Below are 20,762 nucleotides of genomic sequence, written 5' to 3' on the forward strand. Positions count from 1 at the left end.
ATGTGTTCATTCATTTTGGATGTAATTAATATGAATCATCAACGTTTCCTGATTATGGATGATGTGCAGCCTCATCTTTTATACCTCTTTTGCCAATTATGGATTCCAGTGCTGAAAATCCAGCACGAACCAATTAAGTAGTGCACAGAAGGAGATTTTTAACCATTGTGATTTGCAGATATAAGATATAAAATATTCCCCAGTAGATTCTCACCTGTAATTTCCATTCTGTGACTAGGAAAATTGAGAGATATGCCACTGCCTACAGCCAGCAGGAGGGTAAAGAACAGATTCTAACTCTTCTTTGCAGTAGAAGACCAGTGTTGATGCAGTGATGCAAGACCAATGTAGTTAATTACTACCACATGTACACTTTATGTTATTTGCAAACTTGCCAGAATCTTTGCTTTTTTGTGAGAATTACAGTTTATAAACAAAAATTAGCTGATGTCCTGTAACTTTTCTGATAAATACATGCTTGACCCTATGATAAAATTTGATCATCATGGTCTTGCTTATATGTACTTCCATTCCAATTTAAATGTCACCTGTACTGTTGGTTTGTTTGTAAAACTATCAGTAGTATTTTCCAGTGGAATTGAAATAGACTTACCAGAGAGTTATATTTTTGTTGGATTATTATTATTTTTATTAATCATGGGGGAAAAAAAAATCTAATATTGCAGTGCTGCAGAAAAAATTATAATGGTTAACTATTCCAAACCAAAGTAATATATTCTTAAAACAAATGGTAATGTTTCTAGTTAGAGATATATTTACATAATCTCTTGCAAAACACTGCTAGTTTTTGTTTCATATCTCTTTCAAATTGAGAAATTTTGTATAAATCAAACTTGTAGCTAATGGAAATATATTTTGGGTAACTGAATTCTAAATTGTTCTGATGCTTGCTTAGAGAAATATGGTTTCACTGTATTTAAAAATGGCTGAACTCAAAGCTATTTAAAAAAAAAAATCCTTTTTTTCCAGGCAAACAGCTATAGAGGTGTTCACATGCTAGAATTAAACTATGTTTGTTATTCCCATGAAGCAGATGTTACGCTTTTAACCTCTGATGCATGGCCCTTGGGGTTCACAGAACCTGATGGAGGAGTTAAGTTGTTCTCTTTAAATGCAGGTTTGTATTGTGTCTCAGGGCCAAATGAGACCTAACCTGCAGGAAGATATGAGATGCATGTGTCACAAGTTTTGAGAAAAATGGATTTAAATTAAAGGCATTATTTTTGTTCTAGGAAGAACAATAAACATGCTTAAAAAGCAAAAAAGATAACTGAGAGATAGTAGAAATTTGTTGAGATTACAGAGGTAGGATGTTCATATATGGTCATTCATGCTCACATGTGACTAATGCCTTCTCAAAAAGTATGGGATAAATTATTTGTAGGCTATGCTTTCCAAGAGTCTGAAGTTCTTTCCTACCACAGCTCATTCATCATTTTGCCCTTGCTCTAATTCTATGTGAAAAATTTTACTTCTGTTTTAAAATATTTTAAAATATTGATACTTCATCCACTGAAAGATGCCTTGTTCCCCCCCAGTTTGTTCCCATAATCTGGTGATCTGGGATGGACTTATATCTTTGCAAGAACGGGGTCTGTGGTTGCAAGAAGAACGGGGTCTGTAGCTTCATGACAGTATCCCTAACAGTTCTATGAAAATATATGGTGGATAACTTTTTGAACTGCTGATTCACATAAATGATGTTTTGCTAAGTATTAATTAGTAAGAATGTTTATAAATCTTACTAAATTTAACAAGCAGTAAACTGAAAGGGAAAAGGCACAAGAGACTGCTTTGATCTCAGGCTGGAAAGGAAGCGAATCTCGGTGCTCTGAAGAAGGTAAAGTAAGTAAATGAGAAAAAGGTCCCTGTACAACCAGATGGAAGTTCTTCAAGACTTAATCTGTGTTCAGCACTCTTTCTCTATTGTTACTGATTTCGATTTTTACTTTTCTAGGTATATTCCATAGTCTAGAAACATCAGAGTATAAGATGTCCCACACAAGGTATTCTTGAACTTAAACCTAATACTCATTCTAGGAATTTAAAATTTGAACTTGCTTTAAATGTGTTTATTTTTTCAGGGCTTTTGTGTGTGTGTGTTGTTATTGGCTTTTTAATTTTTCTAAATTGCTAGCAATTTTTTCTTCATGAGGCTTCAGAACAGCCAAGGAAATTTTTAGATATTAATATATGGCACTAATTTTACATGAAAGTGGAATACGTGACTGATTCCCAAAGCCATTCTAAGACTTTGAAGTTCTGCACATCTTTCACATTGTATTTTCAATTGCAGAACCAAAGTGGAGTTTGCAGTATAACTGCAGTAATACTGCAGAGAATGACTAGAAAAGGTTTTCTGACATGAAGGGGATTTTTCATGTTGATGTGGCCATTAGACAAGGGAAACTTGTAAGAAGAATGATATTTCTGCTGTAATGTAACGTTTTACCAGCAAATAATTCAACTGAAATTTTGTCATGGAATTTTTATTAACATTATTCTTCAAATCTTAAAAAAAACAAAAAAACTTAGCTGTATCTTATTAACACTTGATTAGCCAAATACAAATGCTTGGACACAGGGAAGATATCTATATTTTACCTTATTGGTAATAGTATTAGTATGTGATTCTTACAATGCCTTATTAATTCCATAGGCACTCAAAGTTCTGCATTTATTCATGTCCACAACAGTCTGTATCTTAGCAAACTGGAGCAGTTTGATAGACATTTTCCGGCTCAGTCCCTTTGGGATACTTGCATGAGTCATTGCTGTTTTCCTTAGTCAGTCGCTCTCTTCTAAGTGCAGAATATCAATAAAGAAGTGACCTTCTCAGAAAGCAGCTTTGTGCTGGCTGTTTTCTTTGAAATGAATAGCTGGAAGAAAGAGGGAATGATGGGAACAGCCTTCCAGACATTGCTGTTTACTCCTTCAGGAAGTGAAAAAGTTGAGTTCTATGGCAGCCTAACTAGATGGAGTCACAAAATCACATAATGGTTGAGGTTGGAAATGACTTGTGGAGGTCATCTGATCCTACATCCCTTTCAAGCAGGCCACCCAGAGCAGGGTGCCCAGGCCCACGTTTCGGCAGCTTTTGATGATCGCTGCGGGAGAAAATTTCACAGCCTCTCTGGGCAGCCTTTGCTAGTGCTTCATCACTCACAGAGCACGGAAGTACTTTCCTGGTGTTGGGAGTGAGCCAATTTGTGTCCACTGCCTCATGTTCTGTCACTGGCCACCCTGGAAGGAGCCTGGCTCTATCCTATTTTCACTCTCTAGGTGCTTATGGACATTTTTGAGATACCGCTGAGCCTTCTCCGGGCCAGACAGTTCCAGCTTTCAGCTTCTCAACTTTCTCCTTAAGAGAAGCTCCAGTCCTTCATCATCTTTTTGGCCCTTTGCTGGACTCAATCCTATGTGTTTATGTCTCTATTGCATGAGGAAGGGTGAGGCAGAACTGGATACAGTACCCCAGAAGTGGTCTCACCGGTGCTGAGGGGAGGGGAAGGATCTCCTACTATCACATGCTGGAAACAAGAAGGCAGCTGAACCCACATCTCTCAGGTGAATTACTGCTGTATTTTCCTGTGTTCGGCGTTATTAAGCCATTCAGTATCTGATGAGGAATAAGAGGAAAAAGTGAAGAAATTTCTGTTTTCGTAATCCTCTTGAACAGGAGTCCTTTTACAGCAACTTCAGTACCTGAAATTCTTAGGGCTTCACAAATTGTGAAAGATTATTTATCTGAGTTAGGGCAAAATAACCTAGTTTCACAAATGCATTGGAAGATGGTCCTTTTGAAAGTACCCTATAACTCTGACATCTGAAAAAAAAAAGTTAAAAAATTTTTACTGTCTTTAGCCAGAAGATGACATTAACTACGATTGAAAGCTTAAGCCATACAAGAAAAGTTAAGGTAAGGTCAGAAAAACAAACAAACAAACAAATACCCACATGCATTTATCCTCATTTATCAGCTATGATTGGAAACAAAAATATAAAGAAAGCCCTATACTAGATTTAAAGAAAAAAAATGTGTCACATAGCTCTAGGTCCTAGAAATCTTCTTGAGCAGAGCCACTGTTCTGAGAGGCAGCTGGGATTTCAGACCTTACTTCCCACTGTTTTCCATTTCAAAGTACGGCTTTCTCTTCATGCCCAACACCCTCTCAATTTTCACACTGCTTAATGTTTAGTGTAAATGTCCTATTTGTTGTATTCACAATCCCATCTTTTACCTTGAATTTTCTAATTCCTTCTAATAAATGACAGCATCCCTCCATCTAGACTCTGCATAAAATAGTATCAAGAGAGAAGACAGTAGAGGAAGACTGAAAAAGGCAGATATCCTCTTAATTAAGACTTAGCAGCACCATGGAGGAATTTAGGGTGTGGTAGCCACAAGGGCAGGACTATGCCACACAGTGACCATAATTTTTTTAAGCAGAATGGGCATAATAAGTGGATAGTGTTTTATACTGTAAAGGTTATGTCTGACAATGACTTCCTATATTTTGTTGAGAACACACACCAAACTAATTTCTTACTCCTCTGGGCCAGCTGTGACAGGCACTACAGTCCAAGAGGAAGTAGGTGTTCATATGTGACTGACTGACATGTATGGATCTTGGCTGTCAGTCCAGCTTCTACATATGGTAGTCACTCTATAGGGTCAGACCTCTGCACTGTGTCTGATATCCAACTCAAAAGGTGAAAGGAAAAGAGGAAAGAAAAGGAGAAAAGAAAAGCTCATGCTACATCTGGGCAATTTGTCTAGTAGGATGCTGAGAGGCAGCATCAAAAGCCTTACTAAAATCTAGAAATATTACATCCACTGACTGGATTATCATATCAATGATATGATAAGGTCAAATTACTAAGGCAGGATTTTCCCTACATGAACCCATGTTGATTATGCATGGTAATGGCTTTGTTCTTTAAATACTTTTCTGTAACCTCCAGGATAATCTCTATATTTTCCAAGTATTGTTGGTAGACTAACAGGTCTGTAGTTTTCTGTCTTCTCTCATGCCCTTCTTATTTTCTGACTGCTAATTTCAAATGTGGTTGGTCAGCATAAACTCTCAGTGGCCCCATTACTTACAACACCCAGCATCTCTGACTTGCTTCATAACCAAGGGCATTTAAGTTTTTTGTTTTGTTTTTTTTTTTTTCCACCTGGGCTACTATCATCCTAAATATGTTATATTGATGAAAAGTTGTTACATGTTTGATTGTGCTTCTTTATGTCCTTTCTGTGCATACCTAAACTATCAGAAGTAGTTCAGAGGTTTCTATCTGCTTTGTTTATTTTCCTGGCACACACCAACACTGTCTAACAAGGAGATGTAATCAAGGTCTCACTTAAATGAATTGTATTTAAAAGTCGGCTTTGCTCCATGACAAATAACTGAAAAACACAGGTAACCATACTAATATATATTTACATATATATATATATATAATTCAGATTTTTTACAATAAGAAGAATAAAATAAATTGCAAAGTGCTCCAAAAGAAAGAAAAATCAGTAATTTTCAGCAACAACGTGATTGCAGACAGTATGCTTTTAAAAATAAAATCTGATTTCTTTTGGTGATGGGGGTTGGTAAATTGATCACATTTCATATACCTTTGTACCCCAATCCAGCATACTCATTTGCATTTACAGATTCACTCACATTGAGAGTTTCACACTTATCCATACTTTTGGTAACGTATCTTCCAAACACTGAGTTGGCTGATACTTTTCAGCCCAGCAAGACTAGTTCATTGTGTAGTAATGTGAGTTCATATTTGAGCAGTAGAGTAGTATCTGTACATTACTGTTAAATTGAATCATAGAATCACAAGATTGAAAAAGACCTACAAGATCATCTACTTCAACTAACCTCCTGTCACCATTACTGTTACTGTTATTACCAAGTTACTAAAGCTAGTAAGCTTGATACAGTTGCATGTTGATTTTAAATTTTATATATTTTATTTCAATAGAAAAAAGCATGCTTACATTTTTACTCTTAGCCAGAAATCGTATAGTATGTATATCATGGATATAAAAAAAAAAGTACTTTTGAACTTCTTTCAAAGAAATATTTGAGATAATGAATTGTTTAGTTCTTACAGAATAAGGTTTAATTATTTTGCTAGTGGTTGGTCTGGTCTCACAAATCTTTGTATCGTCTTTCATAAGATAAACTGGTGATTTTACTTTACTTTTTGTTTCTATCTAAAATTTTCTTCCAACTATTTCTTAAGAAACAGTATGTCTCACAACTCCAAATGTGGACCTCTTATGAGAGCATCTGGTCTCGTCTGATCTTTCATTCACTCTATTTTACTTCTCTCAGGACATAATTCTTAATAAATGCCTTCAAACCAGACAGTGAAGTACAAATCCCATTTCATGAACTATGTGAGTATAACACAATAGATTAAGAAAGAACTAAGAATATTATCTCAAAAGCCTTTAAAATCAAATCTAGTAATGCAATTAAGCCCCTACCCTAAGTAATTCCATTAGCAAGTGTGTTTTCCTAAATCCCTGTAGGTGAACCTCGACCATTTTACAGCATTCCTTGTTGTCCTATCAAGTCATCTTTTCTGCTAGGAAACAAAGTAGTCTCTAATCTACTTTTCTTCATTTCCATGCTAGTTGTCACAGAACATTACTTTTGCTCCAGGTTTTAGCATTTTGGTGAAACTAGAAACTATCACATAAAATGTGTATTTTTTTTTAGGTTGCTGTTGGCAGTGGAGTTTTGTTTATTTGTTTTCCTACTTTAGCTGTAGCAATCTGAGCATTTCTTAATGTTTTTCAAATGCTTTTGAAAATGTAGCTTAGGATTAATGAACTTACATTTAAGAAAGTGTTTGCATTTAAGCCAATTGGAATTCAGTGGGTGAAGGCTTTTAATTTTAAGTAAATAGAAACCTTAATGAAAACTGTTTCCTTTTATGGTCATGAATGAAAATGCATCGGAACTGCAAAATGAAGTCAAAATCCCCATAGAGAAGCTCACATCTAATCAAAAAGGATATGATTCAGAGATAGATGAGGGAAAAAAAACACTTTCCCTCTCTTGCTGCAAAATAGAATGATACTTGTTTCAGCTGTGAAGACACAGCTGTCCTCTGGCTGGGAAGCGGGTAGCTGAGGTCTATGACTCAGTCTCCCTCTTCATTCAGATAATCCTTGGCATACAGCAGGCATTTTACACCCTACTACAGCATCTTCTGTGGTTCCCTATGTCGTAAGCTGTTCCCAAGTACTCCTGTCTCCCACTCTCCTTACCCAGTTCTCTATTTCACAGAGTAGCCACAAATGCTTAAATCACCTTGTTTGTCGTTTGGTTCTGACAGGTGAGAAACCAGGACCAGAGCAAGACGAGGTTAAGCTGCAGAATGCCAGCAAGCAGATAGTGCAGACTGCTATCCTCCAAGCTGTGCAGCAAGTTTCTCGGGAGAACCAACAAAAGGAGAAGCGAACAAACAGCAGCATGAGCCTCCAGCTAGAAAGAGGAAAGTTAACCAAGAAGCATGAAAAAAAGTAAAGGAGCAGCTTGTTCGTATTGATCCTTCCGTCTGCCATGATTTCAGCCTTCTCTTTAGTATCAGCTGTACTGCTAGCGCCATGCTACTGTTGTGAAGCAAACCAAAGTATAATCAACACCTAGACATAGAGTAAAGCTGCAATAGTCTTCAGCTGAAAAATATTAAGTGCATTAGATGACTAACTCCATATTTACGCAGTGCCTCATAAAAGAAACAATAACCATAGCTGTAAGGGTAGTTTCAAGCACAAGGTTTATTGTATGGACATATTTTCCAAAGCATGTTGTCAGTGCACTTCCCTGTCAGTTCTACGTGCAATGTTGCTTCCAGGCCAGCTGGTCAGACTCTGTCTTACCGGGTTCACTGAAGCTGTCTTCACAGAAGAAACAGTTTACTATTGTGTGTAGCAGAATGCTCTCAGGCTGCTTTGAGATATGAGATTGTCATTTGTTTTGATTAACCATGGATGTGTAAAATGGATTTGGCAAGTTTCAAGAACCATTCTCTTTTTTTTTTTTCATCCTGGAAAAAAGAAAAGCATCCACTATGACTTTGCAGCAACTATGGTCTATGTCTGTGAACATAGATCTGTGATGTTTGTCTCTTTTTGTAAGAAGTTAAAATAAGTACTGAAATTTTGGTCCACTTATTTGAAGTACCTTCTGAACTTCTGTACAAAAATCACTTGTGCCTCAACCACTCCTTTTAATTTTCTTGATATTGAAAGAAGAGAAACAGATGTGCTGATATGGAGTTTGGTAGCTATGAAAGTTTTGAAAGTTTGCTGTGACTTGTTTTACAGAAATGAATACTGAAGTGGCTTCACGAAAAAAGATTTTGACTTTATTAATATTTGAAGAATGGAAATACACTGTGTCTGAATTCTCTCATGGTAGAGGTTTCTCACCTGCTGGGCATAAAGTGACTTTAGATATTTGCAATTGTCACATAGATTGACCTCAGATAGCGCTGCTTTATGCTGGTAATGCAGAACTTATCCTTTAACTACTCTATATAGCTGAAGAAATCCATTATATTTCTGAAAATACACATTAAATAAATGCATCTTTAACTTTTATGCTCCCTTACTGTAATGATGATTGCACTATTACACAGCTTAAGTGAATAATAGTTTATTTCATTCTGGAAATGGCTTGTAGCTCTACTTCATCTGAATTCTTGTAGTAATATACCTAGAAATATATTGGAAGCAGATGCAAAGAATCTGCAAAGTAAGATACAAACTTTCATAATTGCTTTTCTACTCAGCAAGATGTGTCTCATAGTGACTTTTTGATTTAAGTAATTGGCTATTACTACGCTCTACTACCTGTGTTAATCAATTTCAGGATTCTTTCTCATGGCTAGGGGCTTAGTCACAAATAACCACATACTGTAATATTGAGCCTCTTAAATCTACTTGTGTAGTGAAAATGCTAGTCACAGCTTGAACCAGTGACTGAGCATCTGGTGGGAAGGCAGAGCCAACCCAGGGGAACTCAGGTGCATGTAATGCCCCTGAGTGAAAAGAAGGGGTAGAACCACGATCCATCCCTTCCCAGACCTCATTTAGGGGTTGGTGATGGGAGTGGGGGTATCACTTGCTGGAGATTTTTACATACCTGAAGCCTTCTAAGAGTAAGCAGATTCTTTTCTTTGTGTCCATAGTTGGTGTATTGGAACTTATCTGCTGTAGCCTAGGTATTTGCTACTGTGCTGTCATTGTAATGTTTTCTATTGTACTGGTATCACAGCTTGTGTTGTTTGGTTGTTTCTTTTAACAGCATTGAGTTATACCAGAAAATGCTCCAGCTCACTCTTTATTTCATTTAAAAATGCTAGGATGAATTCAATGTGAAGTTGTTAAAAATCCTTTAATAATTAGGACTTAACTATATTGCAAGTACACAGTTTGTTTGTTTCTCTAGGTTCTGGATGGATTCCTCAGCCAAGCAAGCTTTGAAAGAAGGAAATATTTGGTCTTGAAGCATGTGTGTATTTGTTGTAATAGTTATATTTTTACTATTAGCTTTTTCATCAATTGTCCTTCTGTTAGGCGATAGCTCTTTTCTGAACACTCATTGTGTCTTTGCTTTCTGAGAACCTAAGAAAGCTGTCTGCGAGTCAAGGTTCAATTCTGAAGCTGAGGAGCAGGCAAGAGGAGTGGATGAGGGAAAACAAGCCTCCTGAAGAGGCTTTGTGATGCTAAATGGTGTTTGCCTACAGTAATGTAAGAGGGAGAACAACAGGACAACAAAAACACAACTTATTTAGGATTACTCTACTTTCTTTTTTTTTTTGCACAGAAACTTGCAAGACGTGTATTTTTATATCTTTTTGGTACTTGCACCTTTCATAGACTGGAAGATTACATGTCTATATTTTTTTCTTAATCTCTATGTTATGCAAATAAGTACTTAAAAATAACAGTGGATATAGGCTTTTTGCTGTTACTTCGTATGAACCTATTCTACCCTCCTTCCACTGTGGTCTTCTGTATTATCTCTTTACTATCCTAGCCCTTGTTACTCAACCAGTACCTTGTGCCCTTCATTTCAGTGCTGTCATAAGTCTCACATCATAGAGAAAGAATGATAGGAAGCCTCACAGAGCTGTGAGGTGGTTTGATAGGAGACTATCAAAAAAAACCCAAATACTCTCGCATAAATAGCGTAGTTTTCCTTGAGACCCCAATAATGAATTTCCTATCTGTACTATATGTCTCTAAATTAAGGCATGCATTTAGTATCTCCTATCTGTTGACAAAGGATGTTCTGCACACGATTTGCATCTGATGTACATAGTTGAGATCTATACTGCATGCGAGGAAAGCGGATAATTTTAGTAAATTCATGGGTAGATCATATTTCTGGGAGAAAAACACAGACTATAAATTATTACAGATGTGATGCAGATTGGATTACAAATAAAGAAATTTCAACACCTTATGTGACTCTGGTTCCTTGCCAAAGAAAGGGAAAAAAATGTTCAGATTATGTAGGAAGTCTTTTGAGAAAAGAAGTGTGCTTGGGAGGTTTGTGGTACTGGAAGAGTTATCCACCACAGTAATTTCTATCTTAAAAATGCAAGACAATCAGAATGGTATCTAGACATATTTAAAACAAATTCAATGCATTTTAGCACTGTCAATAAGTAGAAGGATGCACAAATATGAAAGTAGACTTACTGCTTCTCTTCCCACAAAGTAGAATCAGGCATCTGTATCTATCCTGCTGCTGCACTTGCTTTATTTTCATTTAGGTTGATTATCATGGTTTTATTAGTGTGCTTGTGTTCTTTGTATTGTAATCAGGCACTGTGCATAAAGCAGCAGTACCTAAATGAAAATTTGCATGGATGCAGCAAAATGTTGTAAGCGATTACTAAATAGCACTGTTCATAAATTTGGTGGCTCTGGGCAGTTACACTGGAAATCCTTACTATAAAATGAAAAACACAGTGTAACTTGGAAACTAACATTTTCATTTTAACATTTTAGAAAAATAAAAGCGCTCTGTGTTAACATTGTCACTAAGAACCGGAAAATCTTGGATGTATAATCAACAGTAAATGATGCATCTAAAAACTTTAATTAAAGTCTCAAATATTATCATCTGATTTTTTTTTTTTTGGGAGGGGGGGGGCAACAGGGGGGGAGGTGGAGCAGTATTCTTATGCATGTCTGACTGTAATGTATCTACAATAATAAGAATACGAAAATAGCAGCGTAGCTGTTCTCAGTGTGGCTACCATGAAATATGCTGTGCTTGTCTTTACATGAGTGGTAATGTCAAGTGCAGGAGTTAATGAGTCATTACCAAAAGCTTTTTCTGACAGTGCTTAATCTAAACTTCAGAAAAGGGTATGGGGAAATAAAATATATTCTTGAAAGAATATAGGATTCACCCTTTTTCACTTGCTTACCTTTCTGGGGCTACGAAAAAAATGAAATCAGTGAAAATCTATATATTGGCATAGTCTAACTTCTCTCAGTTGGTTCCTGCGATGCATTAATTAATTGTTATAAGAGTATGTAGAGGTGAAGAGGAAAACTGAGCTGTTGACAATGTCTTTCTTCCAGTCACCAGAGTAAGGAGCAGCCTTACTTGTTTCCAATAGATTGGTTTCTCATGGCTGGCTCTTTGAGGCCCCATCAAATAAGTGCTGAAATAACCTTCTGCCTTGTTTTAAGTTTTCCAGAACAAAGGGCTTTCTGTGGCCTACTGGTTTTGAATTTGGACTGTATTCCATTCTAAGGGAGTAAAAACGAGGACTCTCTCTACTTCTGTAAGTACTTTCATGAAACTTTCTGGACATCAATGTGCATGGGCTTCTGAAAACACCTACATCTCTGCCAGATTTCATCAATTTCCTTCCTTCCACAGAAGGGTGGATGAGCACACATCAGCTACGCCTGAGTTCTCTGGGGAATACCAAGAAGTAGATGGATGTGTAAATACTTCTAAGCTGCTCTTTTCTGCTAGACAGACTCTTTGTTCAATTAACATAGCTTATCTTTTTTTATTAATGTTTCTTCCAGGGGCTTGCTACTTGGTTTTTGTATATGAGCTTGCAAGCTTTAACATTAAAACAACAATAGTTCACTTCTAGTTACTCTGTGGAATCATGTATTCCACCGTGATGTGGCTTTCATGTTGTGTTTTCATCTTTTTCTTTCACTAAAGGTGCATAGCAGTAATAAGTAATGTCCTAGAGGAAATAAATTTGTGGGCTTTTTTTGTTTGTTTTTACTCCATAGACCATAGCAGAAGGCAACAGAGTTCAGATCATCATGAATCATTTACATATGTGGTGAAAGTAGCTGGCTGTAGATCTTGTGTGAGAGCTAATTTTCTCTCTGTACAAGCTGGAGGCAGAAACCACCTAACTTGATTCTAAAAACATTGAAGTAAGATGCTGCTAGTAGTTTTAAGCAAAATGATCTATGAGTGCTTTCAGAGTTGAAATCCATTTAGGATCATCAGCTAGTGAAGTCTCTAATTGCATGCTTTGTGATCTGAGGTGGAAGATGAACATTACTGTTTTGTTCTGAAGACTTAAATGCTACTTCCTTGCATCTGTTGAAGACTTTAAATGGCATCCTTTGGCTGAGTGAAACATTTGCTTCTGCTCTTGGGAGTCAATAGCTACTATTATTTGCATTTACGTGTGCAAAAGCATTCCAGAAGATTAAGCCTCACTCTCCAGTTGCCAGAGTAGTTGTCCTTGCCATATATTTATAATTTCTTAGTAAACATACCTCTTACTAATGCTGTTTTCCTTCATTTCTTTCACATAGTACAGTTTATTCTGAAAAGCCTCAGATACAAGATGAACGATCTGCTTCCAGAACAAGGAAAGTGAATATAATAAATCTTATTTGCTTCATCGGTGGGATATTGACTCTTTCCCACAGCTTACTGTACAGGTTTATTTCCAAGGAGAACTGTGTTAGCCAGTGCATCCTTAGCTTCTTGCTGATGTACCCACAGGATACTCATCTTTAATACTTCTGGGGAAAAACTATTCTGGTGAAGAGTTTGCCCTGACTTATGAGAGTTGACCAGGTTTATCTGACATTTGATTTCCCACATATTCCATCAATGAGAGTTAGGTGGGAACAGGGAGTCTCTTTGGCTGAAAGCTGCAGGCAGCAACAGAGGCTGCAGTGCCTGGGAAAGTGGCCCTTGCAATGCAAGTTGACCCTGCAGCTCTTTTCTTGACCTTGTACATTTCTTTATTTCTATATTTTCATCTCCAGGAAAAAAAAAAAAAAAAAAGTCAAGGGAATCTACAAAAGAGGTTCTTGAGAGGATCCGGTGCATTCCTGCAACATTTTCAAATTTAAATGAATCACTACAGCATCATTGTCCCCTCTGGTGACTGTATGAAAGAACAATACCAGTGCTTCCTCAGCACATAAAAACAATGGGATGCCAGCTAGTTGAGAGCTCTGCTTCCTATCGAAGGTACCAAATTTTATCTTCTGTCTGCTAAAGCTGATTTTGAAGATCGGAGCCCATGTCAGGTGACGGATGGCTCATCATCACCCTCAGAGGAGCTGAGGGTCTAGATGAGAACAGGTGGGGATCCAGGCTCCAATGAGCAGACCTCTGCAGAGAGCACTGGCCTTCTACCTGCCCAGAAAGGTTCCTGCACTGAGCTAAGCAGCTAAGCAAGTCCCTCTTTGTCTGCTGTTGTAGTGGTTAGTTTGTTTGTTTTTAGCAACAAGCCCCTGGGTGTTCTTTGTTCACGGTCAGGCAGGAAATAAAACACATTAGCAAGCAAGCCAGGAATTCAGACCAGCCTTCAGCATACCTGATGTGTGGAAAAACCTTACTTCTAGGCCTAAATAGGCACATCTTCTGTAACTCGATGCATGCCTTCAGGTTTTTCTTCCTTATAATCCAAGGAAACATCGAAGCCTAGAGGATTAAGTTAGCTTCCTTGTTTGTTTGTTTGTTTATTTTTGCATGCTCTTTCTCACTTCAGCTGACCTGTGCTATATCTCTCAAGGTCACCTTCTTCCTTGCTCAGAAAAAAATGTGAGGAAAAAACATATAGAATTGGCCCCCTAGTCCCTGTTTGAATTTGTGTTCCAGCACAGGTAAAGCTTTTCCTTGATATGATCCAAAAAAAAAAAACCAACAAACCACCCACCCAAACCACAAACAAGCCCGTACCTTTACTGCATGTTTCTTTTTTTTTTTTTTAACTGTTTTTCCTTTACTCGCATTGTGTGTTGAAACTAAAGCTGTGTTTTGATTCTGAAGCTATCAAAACAACTACATATGCTAAATCCTCACTTCCTTGAAAAACCCCTTACTCTTATAAATCAGATTATATAACTCCATCTGCCCTGGTAAGAATTAGGTTAACTTCTATTCTGCCTGCTGGCAGGCTAGAAGGCTTGTTGATTTGTGCGTGTGTGCATGCATGCTGTATTTATTTTGTGTGTACTTTCTTCCCACTTTCAAATACCAGTATCTCAGACTATTAGGACACTTGATGATTTGGGAAGTTAACCATGCAGCTAGGGAGCACGCTGAGTGATTGAGAATTAAAATCCGAGCCGCAGTAATGGGGCTACGTGCAGAGCTGACAAAATACAAAGATTCTGAGGTTGTGTCTTGCAGTTTAAAGGTACCATAATAAACAGTCCTGAACAGATTATGATGTCTGGATGCTAGCAGCTTTCCCTTGCAGATGGCAATGCTGTCAGTAAATGTCAGCCTTTGGTCTCTAAGTGTCTGTCACATTTCATTAGGGCGGATGTATGACTGTGTTCCCTTGACTGCTGAGGTTTGACAGCAGATAACAAATAAGTTCTGCTTGTAATTGTCCCGTTCCTTATTATTTTGTGATCCATTCATTTTACCCAAGTGCTCATCTCCACAAAAGAAAAACAAACAAACAAACAAACAAAAAACTTCCACGTGAATTTTTTGCTTCTTTCAGAATGTCTCTCTAGAGGAGCAGTGCATCAGACTGAGAACACTTCACATCTCTTTTGCTGTCATCTTGCTTCATCTTGGACTGAAACTCCAAAAGTACAGATGAGAAGAAAACAACATCTGGTAGCAAGGGTTGTTAATTAGCAATTATTTGTCACCAGCAATGCACCTTCCCAGTCCTTTTAGCACACAGTTATAGAGCAACAGTTGAAAGGACAGGCCTTGGGTACCGCTGTCTCTTCTGGTACGAGGACCTTCGTGACTGAAGTCTCTCAAAGAGATCACCATGGCAGGAAGGAATAGGATGAAAGGCCACAAGTGGGCACCAAATGACCCTGAAAGCACAAGTTCAAATTGGGATGGTGCTAGAGCTGCGGGGCTGCTCTGAAGAAGCAATTTTCCTACAGATTTTTACTGGTCTTCTCCTAGATCTCCTTATCCCCTACAACATAAACCACTTAAAACTATGTTTTTGCAGAGTATATTATTCTAGGTGAAATGAAAGTGCATTCTCTTTCTTAAGTACATTGCTTACCAAGCGAAATATTGTATTTACTGAACAGATCCTCCCTGCTCTGTTGTTGCCTGCTAATCACTTTATGTGTTGAGGAAGAAAGTAATCTGGAGGAGGACACCCTGTTGCAGGTGAAATCTAGTGTCTGCATAGTAACAAAAGGCATATGGTGTTTTGTGATACACAGCGGCAGCTGAAGAGTTATGCCAGACTGTCAGCATTGTTTTCAGAGACTGTTGCAAGCCTACATCACAAGTCTTGTACACTATTCCTGAATATATTTTTGTGTCTGTGAGAGAGGGAGACAGGTTGATGCCATTACCTGTCTTGTTTCTAAAGTATTGCTTTTACTGTTAAGTGAAAACCATTAACTTACCTGTTATTAGATAAAACTTGTTCTGACAACAGCTGAAGATCAAGGGATGAAAAAGCAGCTGCACTTTGTGTGTTTAGTACAATCATAGGTTCAGAAAGCATTAGTAACTTCAGAAAATGAAGATTTCCAAGGAAATCTGGAGCATGTTAGAACAAGAGTAAGTAATAAATATTCAGTGGACTTTGCTTTCAGCAAGAACCTTTCCTATGTGCTTGTAAATGACCTTATGATCTTACTCTGTCATCCACAGTGGTTCTAAAACCTAATGTGAACAGCTTCTGATTTCACATATATTCACAAATCCATCTCCAGGAGATAAATCAATGATAGGGAAACATTATTTTCTAGCAAGTGGAATAAAACATCATTATACTCTATCTCCCTTATAGATGAGGTCTACCTGTATTTTGGCAAAAAGGCAATCTGCCAAGTGAGCTATTATGCATCATTCCATGCCAATCACTGCAAATTGAGGGGAGAAAAGCTGCAGGACCCGACTGAGGTTTAGAAATGATGTACTTACATTTTAATTGTGTTGAAGGTACACAATGTTTCTCTGAGAATGATACTTGGAAGAGGACTGGCTTTAGCTCATTTCTGTTATGAAATCTGTAGCATGTTCTCTATTATTATTATTTTAAGAGTTATGTAGAAGAATCAATATTTTGAATGAGGCCTAGGAATTTTTTTCTAGGAGCTGAGCAAATCTTAGTTGCGTTCTCCCTATTACAGAACAAGTTGCAGTTATTGATTGGAGTGCTTGCTTCTAAAAGCTCTTGCCAGGATTCTCATAATCTCAAAAGAGGCTGGATTTCACCCAATTAAACTTGTAACACTGGTTTAAAAGCTGCAACTGCTACTTACACATTATACAAATCATAGTCTATATCTTGGCAATAGAACGTATGGAGCAAAATGCTCAAAGAGCTCAGATTAACCTGGGTCACTCACTTATTTGAATATCTGAGGTCAGCAATGGAGTTTTCTTGCCTGACTTCCTAAGAAAAAAGGGTTTGCGTGGTCACTTGAGCTGCCTGTGTTGGTGCCTCCCAACAGCTTTTGTGTCTGCTGGCTCATGCAACAAAACCTGACAGAAGGGTCTCAAGATGGGACCCTCCTTCCTGCTTGGAGCTGGAGCATCGTGGGGGGAAAAGTCCTGGGGAAGGCTTTATTTTAAGAAATGTTTTAAGGAAAAGCTACTTCCCATACTTATCATATTACTTAGCATATCCAGCATATTTTCTAGCATAATTTATCTCACTACTTAGCATATCTAAATGACGCACTTCTTTACTCTTTGATACATAAATAAGTTATTAGAAGTCCTATGTCATTATTTATATTAAGTTTGTCTTCATTTTAATACATTTCATTACAACTGGGCTCTCACAAGGTTTTCTAGAGGTTCTTAATTCCTTACATAAATCATTTTCTGTTTCAGACTTAGAAACAAGTATTTGACTGATTTGTGCTACATTTCCATTTTACTAAAAGAAAATATTTTCTCCATTAGTGTTTTTGGTAAAGGAATGGAAATAAATTTCAGGATTTTCAGAAGAATAAGAGAGCAAAAATTTGAAGGTAGAATACACAAACATTTCTTAATATAGCACATATTAAGCACATATAGCACCTAAAACGTGGGCATCCCATCGCTCACGCCTTGAATGCCCCCATCCCTGGAGGCATTCAAGGTCAGACTGGATGTAGCTTTGTGCAACCTCGTCTGGTGGTTGGCAACCCTGAACATAGCAGGGGTGTTGAAACTAGATGATCATTGTGGTCCTTTTTCAACCCAGGCCATTCTATGATTCTATGACTACACGATAGTCTTCATGTGAGCATGGTACACCCTAGTGCACCACAATTTTGTTAAGTTTCATACCTGTAATAATGCCTAAGATATTGTAATACAAAAGAAAAAAAAAAAAAAATGAGAAAAAGATGAATACAAATGCTTGAGTATCAAGCGACATGAATGAAATTTTATTCCTTTCCTTCTTTGCCATTATGTCTTTCGGCTGAAAGATCTATTTATGACCAGAGAAAATATTGCTTACTCTCTACCGCAGCATATTCTTCAGAGAATGCTTTATATTAAAGCTGCAGCAAATGTAAGTTCTGATTGCTCTTAACATTCAGATTATTAAATAAGAAACTCCTCATTCTGTGAAAGAAACATTGGTGTGATACATTTAGGCACTGGAGGTTCCCTTCAGTTCTTTTCATGCTTAAAAAACAAGTTGTTCTTCAGCATTTCTCTACGTTCAAGTGAAATATCCCTTGCAATCCAAAACACTTGAAAAACGATTGAAAATCCAAATGATGACCCATATAGAAAACATTTTCCCGTTTCTTATGTTACCAGTCATCTGTGGGCTTTTTGCCGCACTAGTCAATCTCTGTATTTCTGAATAATCCTAATTCCCCTTCTCTGCTGTGTGGAGATATTCAGATGATGAAGAATACTATCCCTTCTAATGAGCAGTAATGCAGGAATATTTCAAAAACTTTTTGAAATATTTGATATTTCTGTGAACTGAAGCATCAGAGGAAAAATATATATTCCCTAAAGAAGTTTTTCCTTTCCACTTAGGGAGTGGCTGGCAATGCAAGAAATTTTGTTCTATCATAATATGCACCTAATGTCTGTGGATGTTAGAAAAGAAGTTTATTTAGTTAATGGTTGCAGTCAAACAGTCCAAGTGAGGTGAGTATCTCAGTTTTCTGGAAGTCCACATTCCTAATGAGCAGATGAGAGAAACACCTGTCAATGCTAACATAATTATAGCTGCCCCTGCCTTAATTTTATGAATGGGACTAGAGAGCTTCCCAGTAACCTTCCAGATTTTTTTATTTTTTTATGTTCTTCTGTGATTGTTTAATGTTGCTGTGTACATTCTATGTGAAAATGAGTGAGTTGGGTACAAGCATCCTAGAGAGATCTTCAGAAGCTACCTGGATGTGGTACTGGTTACTCTGCTCTGGGTGTCTCTGCTTGAGCAGGGGTTCAGCCAGGTGAACCCAGGGATCCCTTTCTACCTCAGCCATGCTGCTGTTCTGTGAAATTTGGTTGATTCACTTGCTGTACATTCATACAAAATGAACAAAATAAGGAATTTTGTCCATGGAGTAAGGGATACTTTATGATAAGCAGAAAAGTGGTAGAGGGATCTTTGTGATAACCCCTCTCTGTGAGAGATCTCAATGTGAGCTCACCTCCTACTGAGAATTAGAAGTTTCCTTAGGCTGCTGGTAAAAGGTTTAATGGATTTAAGAGGGAGAACAAACATGAAGTAGAAATCCACTTAGGGTTACTAAATACATACATACAAAGAAACCTGTGAAAATTTGAGCTGAAAAAGGAGGAGGATACTGAAAAGCAAGCAAAGCAATCCACTGCAACTGCTGGCAACAGGTAAGCATGCATAGGGGCACCAGTAACTGCCCTAACTGTACAGAAAGCATCTATCAATCTTCAAAATTGAGGTAGCGAGGCATAAGATATAACTAAAGATTAGCCACTCTGTTGTATGTCCCTGCTTAAGTCCCTTTTAGCAGATGATGAGACAGGTCAGTTACTGCAGTGAGTAATGCTTCTTAGTGCACTTATTTTGAAGTCAGGTAGGTTGTCACTGCAGATCTGTATCCTTCCCTGTGGCTGATGTAGAGCAAAAACTTTTTTCATGAATCAGTTATAAAAACATTTTCCTGTTCTGTGTACTAAGGAAATGTACTGTAAGTCAATGCAAATGGAATAAAAATATTAAGAAGAGATTTCCTGTTTCAGCTAAGGCTCTCGGATTTCATTCAATGTAACACTATAATTTTTTATTATAAAATATGGAGTATTTGTGTTCTTTGGTTAAGGAAATTAATATACCCACAATTGCAGAGTCCAGAGATACTGGTGTGTGATCTCCTTAGCTGTAGCAACAAAACTAAAGTTGTAACCACTGCCTGCAATGCAGGGTGACTGGCAGGTCTCTGCCCTGGCATTCATGCATCTGGCCAACATGTAAATCATGGCAATGCTGAGGTTGGAATCAGCAGTGAAGCCTTTGGAAGTGACATGGGGCACTATTGCGTAGTGCTTTGCATTTACCCAATGTGAAAAATAATAACCACAGAAACTCCCATCCTAGGGACTACAGAGAGGGCAGAGATGGAAAGATGAGAAGGGCAGGCTCATCCAAAACTTGAGTGACAACCCATGACTGCTCCTCTTTGGTCACTACCTCCAGTACAGAGCGAAGACCACCCTGCAGATTTGCACGATCAATTATGGCACAAAGTTGAAGTAAGAGAATGGTTAAACCAGAGCAGCTGTTCCCTCAGCATCCAGCATGATACCTCTGAAAAGGAATAAAGATCAGTGGGAGAGATGCTGCAGAGGACTCATGTTGAAAAGCTGCAAATACAGAGCCTGAAATAGTTTCTGAATTTAAAATCTTGCTCACTTGGAAGAATTGAATGTTATGCAGGGTTACTTTTGTCAAAACACAGGAAAAGGCATTATTTAAATACAGAATTTATGCTGGATGTGTTAAACAAAAACAGTGACTCAGCTTTCTGGGGAAAATGTCTTTATACAAATGGTTGATATTCCCTCCAAAGTGAATATATATATGTCTTTATGTATCATATATATGTATATATATGTATATGTATATATATGTATATATATATATATGGTCAGCAGTTATGAGATAGAATTGCAGCTCTGTACAATGAGATTAGCTTTCTTGTTGTGTTGGTTTTTTTTTCTTGCCATTGTTACACATTTTGGAGGCTTTGCTTAGTATGAATATATTAAGAGGTGGCAGAATATGGGAAAATT

The 20,762-nt window shown here is 37.5% G+C and overlaps 1 protein-coding gene across 6 annotated transcripts in view; it reads left to right on the forward strand.

Moving 5' to 3' along the window:
• Positions 1-10,526, forward strand: part of AKAIN1 (A-kinase anchor inhibitor 1) — a 32,068-nt gene extending 21,542 nt beyond the window's left edge. For 2 of the 6 annotated variants that reach the window (XR_008211095.1, XR_008211094.1), the window contains 5 exons: positions 1,979-2,027; positions 3,886-3,940; positions 5,696-5,808; positions 6,283-6,439; positions 7,387-7,487. Coding sequence is in view for 2 of the 6 variants with exons in the window: in XM_052703483.1 (XP_052559443.1) it covers positions 2,014-2,027; positions 3,470-3,588; positions 7,387-7,577 (324 nt within the window). In the remaining 4 variants the exon portion in view is untranslated. The other 4 variants (XR_008211096.1, XM_052703483.1, XR_008211097.1 and 1 more) reach the window with 4 other exon arrangements.
• Positions 10,527-20,762: the final 10,236 nt, after the last annotated feature.

This window comes from Tympanuchus pallidicinctus, unplaced genomic scaffold, assembly GCF_026119805.1.
Source record: "Tympanuchus pallidicinctus isolate F22 unplaced genomic scaffold, pur_lepc_1.0 scaffold5, whole genome shotgun sequence".
Classification (NCBI taxonomy): domain Eukaryota; kingdom Metazoa; phylum Chordata; class Aves; order Galliformes; family Phasianidae; genus Tympanuchus; species Tympanuchus pallidicinctus.